This window comes from Gossypium raimondii, chromosome 7, assembly GCF_025698545.1.
Source record: "Gossypium raimondii isolate GPD5lz chromosome 7, ASM2569854v1, whole genome shotgun sequence".
NCBI lineage: Eukaryota > Viridiplantae > Streptophyta > Magnoliopsida > Malvales > Malvaceae > Gossypium > Gossypium raimondii.
Genome location: NC_068571.1, coordinates 43,282,106 through 43,288,517, shown reverse-complemented (window position 1 = coordinate 43,288,517; position 6,412 = coordinate 43,282,106). Strand labels below are relative to the sequence as shown.

Here is a 6,412-nt window from a genome sequence, read left to right as displayed (position 1 = left end):
GTAGATTAAAAACATCAATAAGAAAATTTATTGTTCATTTAGATTTAATCAAAACTTAATGTGATTATCGGACCTAGTGACAAAGGTAAAAGGAGATTGGTAGTATCTTTCCCTCCTAAATGATAAATTCATCATTTAATCCTTTAAATATTTTATGAAATTATATATTAATATAATAATAAAATTAGATAAATTCATCATTTAATCCTTTAAATATTTTATGAAATTATATATTAATATAATAATAAAATTACACTATCATATTCTAAATAAATAATGATTCATATCTGATCCTTCTAAGCAATTCTTTATGTTCGTCCTGATCTAATAGGAGAAAAAAAAAAAGAACATTTATGCTTTTTATTTTTCTTTTGTTATAATCACATCTAGAATAAAAAATGTTACTTTATCAGTAAATGGAAGACTTTTGTTAATCAAAAAGTCTTGTCTTGACTTAACCTCCCCCCTTCCCCATGTTTATAATTATAAGCTAAACACTTCTGCCACTTTGAGAGACTTGTGTTAACAGAGAAAAAAAACTATATACCATAAACTGAGAAAGAGAGAGAGAGAGAGAGAGATTAATGGAGGATTCAATTGATGATAATAAAAAGAAAAGAGACGGGGAAGAAATTAAGCTTCCAGGTTTTAGATTTCACCCAACAGACGAAGAACTTGTGGGGTTTTATCTGAGAAGAAAGGTGGAAAAGAAACCGATCAGTATTGAACTAATCAAACAGATTGACATCTATCAATATGATCCTTGGGATCTTCCAAGTAAGCATCTGATTTTTTTTTTTTTAACATCCTTGATCGTTTCTTCAGTTGAAACTATTTGTTTTTCTTGGATAATATAATTTTTCCACTCAATTTCATAATTAGGTTAACTTTGATATTTATATTTTTTTTTGTCTATTTTGACATTTAAATTTAATAACTAAATCTATCTTAATCCGTGAATTTGAAATATATAAAAGATTAGTTACATGAACTCAGAGATTGCACCATATCACCAACTAAATAATTAAATAAAAATTCATAAAAATTTAAACAATAAAAGTTTTATTAAATTGGTTTAACTTGTTCAACTTTCAATTTTTGTCCCGATTTTTTACTTTTACCAATTTCAAACAGTTTTCAAGCCAATCGATTCAACCCCTTTGTTTGGACTGTTATATCAATCAACTCTCGATTTGTCCAATTCGGTCTTGTTCTAATAACATGGGCCACATCATGAAATATTAATAGAATCTAAGTTTAGAACTCAAATTAGCAAAAAAAAAAAAAGACAAGCACCAAAGTGAACCCAGTTGTCAAGTTCAGGGGGTAAAAAATTATATTATCTCCTTTTTATGGATATTAATATTTGATTGAATATTACAAAGTAAATATTTATAAAACCGAGCTTAAAATATGGTTCAAGTCTTTATACTATAAATTTTTGGAATTTAGTTCTATTTTTTAATTTTAAAATTGAGATTAAAATTGTTGGTGTGATATTTAAAAAAACCTAAAATAATACTCACTTGGTATAATAATGTTAAAAAATGATGTTGTAATAAGCTTGAAAGAATTGCTACGGTATTAATAATTAGACTTTTATTTTTACATTCAAAAATAAAAAAATCTTAAAAATAAAAATAGATAAACTATATTTCAAACTTATAAAAATACAAAGACTTGTCGTAATTTTACAATCTTAAAATAATTATAACAATTAGTAATAAAAATTTATTTGTCCGAATGAACAATTTAAAGGTGAAAAGAGTTATGGATGGAAGTAAATTTTGTATAAAAGAAAATTTACCTTTTAACTTTTATAATATTTTTTTATTTAATATAAAATTTTGTAATAAAAAATATCTCTCAATCTCTATTAATTTTACTTTAAGAATCTAAAAGTTGACTAACATAATCATTTGATGAGGTAATTTCCTCTACTTAATTGATTCTCGCTAATTTTTATTTAAAATATTTTGACAGAAATAAATAATGGGAAAACCTTTTCTTCTTCTTATAATTTATTGTTTCCTTGGCCGAAAAAACAAGAAAGGTAATTCCTTATTATATTCTTTACACACTCTCTATTCATCAAATAAAATTAAACTTTGTTTAAACCTTTTTGTTTTGAAGAAAAGGAAATCCTCACCAATTTTTGGAAATAAATTTAAAAAATTTAATCTCCAACTTCAGTTTAACAAGGAAAAAAATATAACAGTTGAGGGTGGGTCGGTTTCTTTAGAAGTATTCAAAATGTCATTCGTTAAGCAGTCAACTAAACCCTCAACAATTGAAGGTATTGTCTTTTGAGAAAAATCTTGTCTTTCGTGTTCTGCCAAAAGCAGCGTGTCGTGAGTAGTTGTCCTGAAAGCTTGATTCAGAGAGCTAGAGCACCTTGACCATACGGCCACCCACCAAGGGGATGTGAGTGTTTTACCGTCGGTGGGGTTCGAGCCCCTAACCAGGTCCTCAAGGTAGTTGCTCGCATTACGTTAGCTTTCAACAAAGCACTGGAAACAAAACCCTCTTGAGGACAATACTTTCAATTGTTGGGGGTCCGGTCAATTGTTTGATTGACAACACTTCAAAAATTTCTTTCCAAGAAATCGACCCACCCTCAACAAGAAAATTTTGTAGGATTTTTTCCCACCTCCTATATGGCTTGACAAACTAAAATTATAATAAAATAATTTTATTTGATTACACATATTTAAATATTTTAAAATTTATTTCTAATAATTTTATCAATTATCATCGGATTTATTTATATACATAGTACATCAAATAACAACCCATAAATAAAATGGTATGAGAGGAAACAATGTGAACTTATTGAACATTTTGTGGTTAAAATGATGGATTTCATCATACTTTGGGCCTACCATTCCATAACTATAAATGTCCAATAAATGAATAAAACCTGTTCTCTGCCTAAATCAATTAATGGTTCAACATTATTATATTTTTTTCCCCTCTTTCAAAGAAAAATTTAACATCTTGGATCAATTCAAACATAGCAAGCATTTATCATGGTCTAAAAGGGAAATTTCAGTCTTTACTCCTTAGAAGAAAAAACATTTCTCGAAATCAAATCAAATAGATTTCCTAAATAGGGATCAAACTCTATTAGTATTATTTTCTCTATTTATAATACTCCAACATGACATCTTAAATTACACTTATATAGAGTTGGTTAAAATTTGCCCTAGGTCTCAGGGGCGGCAGCAGGCCCAACCATCTCTTAAAATGGCAAATCTAACTTTTGGTGCTTTAAAATGTATAAAATTTTAAATTTTTATATGGTAAAATTACACTTTGCCTCCTTAAAATGATAAGTCCTTAAAAGATTATAAAGATACAAACTATTAAAATTGTGAAATTACATTTTAGCTCTCATAAAAATATACAACTTAGTTCCACCCCTAAAAGAACTTTAGGCTTCGCCCTTGCTTGGTTCCTATAGTTTTTGAAAATTTGGAATTTAATCATCTACTTTTATTACAAGAAATTTAGCCCCTTCAGGTCTAAAAAAGCAAGTCAAATTGTTTTCAAAATTAAAATTCGTCTCTTAAATTATAGGTTCATTATAATGTCATTATTTTATTACATGGTTACTAAGTGAATATTTCTTTTATTTAAAAATGTCACACCAGCAAATTGAACAGAATGATTTTAATGACGTTAACAATTGAGCCTGCATATTTAAATCTAAAAAGTAAAAGGACTAAATTTTAAATGTAGAAAGAGTACAAAAATTGAAGCATATTTTAACCTATACAAGCTGATTAATTAATATTGAAGGGTGATAATGATGAAGTGTGTTTTTATGCATGGTTGAGGAAGAAGTTAGCAATGTGGGAGAAAAAGAACGGTATTTCTATTGCAAGAGAGGAAGAAAATACAGAAACAGCATAAGGCCAAATAGGGTGACCGGTTCAGGGTTTTGGAAGGCAACCGGCATCGACAAGCCCATCTATTCGTCGTCAACCAAAGAACCCCATCATCACCATCACCATCACCATCATCAGCATGATCGTCATCAGCACCAGCATTTATGCACATGCATTGGGCTCAAGAAATCCCTTGTCTACTATCGAGGCTGTGCCGGCAAGGGCACCAAGACCGATTGGATGATGCATGAGTTTCGCCTTCCCCCTAATGGGAACCACACCACCAAGGCCCAAGAAGCGGTAAGCATATACATTCTTAATTCTTCTACTTTGTTTTGCTATGGTTTAAATTCTAAATCAGTATCAGTTTAACCATAAGTTTGAATGCTAAATACTGACTCAAATTTAAAGTGAAACATATTTTAAAATATGTATATTAATATACTTACTATATGGATGAATTTAGATATGTAAAAAAAATGCTTCTTAAATTTTATTGATTATGTTTTATCAAAGAGTTCTTACATTGAACAAATATATATATATTTGCTTAGCTAGTAAAATTTTATTAAACCCGAAAAAGGTAAACAAACCGAAAGGTCAACGATAAAATAATTCTTGTACAAGCTTACAACTTGCACCATATCGCCAATAAAAGACCCGAAAACGAAATCCGCACCTTCCACCATGGAATTATTAACATATTAACTATGTGTGTATATATTTATGATGTCTTTATCTATAAATAGGATAATAGCATACAAATGTCTATTTTATACTTCTAAAAACATTGAGGGTTTTTTCTCATAAAACATGTTTATTTTATCACTTTGGTTTTAATTTAATTTTTTTTTTTTACTTTAGCTCATAATTTTTAAATTTTAGCCAAATAGCTTTGTTTTAAATGAAAATTTTGATTGAACCGTTAAAATTTTAATGACAATAATATGCTGCTTGCACGACAGTTTATGAATACTTCACTTTTAATTTGAATAAATTTTTAAAATTTTTTGAATTTTTTAAAATTTGTTGATTTTTTTAATTTTATAAAGTATATATAAATTATCACACCCGTTGTCACGTTAGTGCCATTAAAATTTCAATGGGCTCGTTAATTTTTCATCTAAAAATAATTTAACTAAATTTTAAAAGTTGAAGATAAATTGATCCGAAAAGAAAAAGAACTAAAATGTGCTAAATTTATCATTTTACTTTTATATAAATTTTAAACATAATCCCTAAATTTTTATACAATTCTAATCTTAATTTGTTGACTTTATAAATCCACATTTCCTTGTCACATTGTACTTTTTTTCGTAATAAGTACTTTGGTCGTACTAGATTGTTACGAAGTTTCCTCGCTGTTAGGTCTTTCAATTTCATGTGGACAGAGAAAAAAAAAAGACTATTCGAAACCTAGGGAAAAAGGCAACTCAGTGTTTTAATAGTTGCATGCATGCAGGAAGTTTGGACGCTTTGTCGAATCTTCAAACGAACCCCGCCAAACAACAAGTACCCACCAACCACGGTGGCATCAACGGCGGCTTGGAAATTCAGTGCCACCACAACAATCAAACAAAGCGGAACTGATTCTCCCACAACTTGTTGTAGCAGCTTGGAAGATGTTTCTCAAAGCCAAAACAGCTACGACAAGTGCAAGAGCCTTTGTGACACAATCATCCAACAAAAGGGTAACAAACCAGACATGTCCATGGACCAAGTTGATGCAAGAAACTACTTCCTTTATGGCGGCACTCTTCCATTGTCAACGCAGCAAGCTCCATTTACAGCCACGAATTTCCCCACTTTTTGCAACCACCCCAGTGGCGATGTCGATGTGTTTAGTAATGGAAATTGGGATGAGTTGAGACCAGTAGTCGAGGTAGCCCTTGAACCCTATACCAGCCATGCCTTTGATTTTACATAAATGGGGTTGCCGGAGAATGAAGGTATATATATATATAATGATTTGGAAGATGAAATGGAGATGATGTTAATTGAGTTGAATCTTTGTTTGGTTAACACTATTCGAAAGTTTTCATTTAAATCATTAAACTATTTGAAAGTTTCTATTTAAGTTATTATGATGTGAACTTTTTTAAGTATGATTAGTAAGCTTCAAGCAACGATTTGGCAATCAGAACGGTCGGTCAGTACCCATCGACAAGTAGAATAATCTACCTTAGATCCAAGTCGATTTGACAGTCAGTGTTGGAGATCGAAGAAGAAAGCTATTTGAACTTTGGTTCACACAATATTTGTAACGTTTAAAGTTGTTTCATGAAAAAATATTGAATTGTAAAAGAGAAAGAAAATGAGAGCTTTAGATTGATGCAAGTGATGCGAATAGAGAAGACTATACAATAATGATTTTAATAACTCAATGTCTTAAATGAAATTTTTTAAATAATTTAATGATCATTTTATAATTTTTTAAAGTTGAGTGACCAATACTTAAACTTATTAATTATTTAATGAATTTACCCTAAGAAATCTAGAAAACTGAATAAATGACAGGGCCC

The 6,412-nt window shown here is 29.5% G+C and overlaps 1 protein-coding gene across 4 annotated transcripts; it reads left to right on the top strand.

The window, feature by feature from the left end:
• Nucleotides 1–498: 498 nt before the first annotated feature.
• Nucleotides 499–5,992, top strand: LOC105789451 (transcription factor JUNGBRUNNEN 1). 4 transcript variants are annotated; one of them, XM_012616839.2, is made up of 3 exons: nucleotides 499–777; nucleotides 3,844–4,190; nucleotides 5,357–5,992. In XM_012616839.2, exons 1-3 carry the CDS (start codon nucleotides 585–587, stop codon nucleotides 5,756–5,758), a joined length of 942 nt encoding a protein of 313 aa, XP_012472293.1. In that variant the 5' UTR covers nucleotides 499–584; the 3' UTR covers nucleotides 5,759–5,992. The 4 variants fall into 4 exon arrangements, with proteins under 4 accessions (XP_012472293.1, XP_052489204.1, XP_012472289.1 ...); XM_052633244.1 differs by having other exon boundaries at nucleotides 5,339–5,992; XM_012616835.2 differs by having other exon boundaries at nucleotides 500–777; nucleotides 3,847–4,190; nucleotides 5,353–5,992.
• The last annotated feature ends 420 nt before the right edge of the window (nucleotides 5,993–6,412 follow it).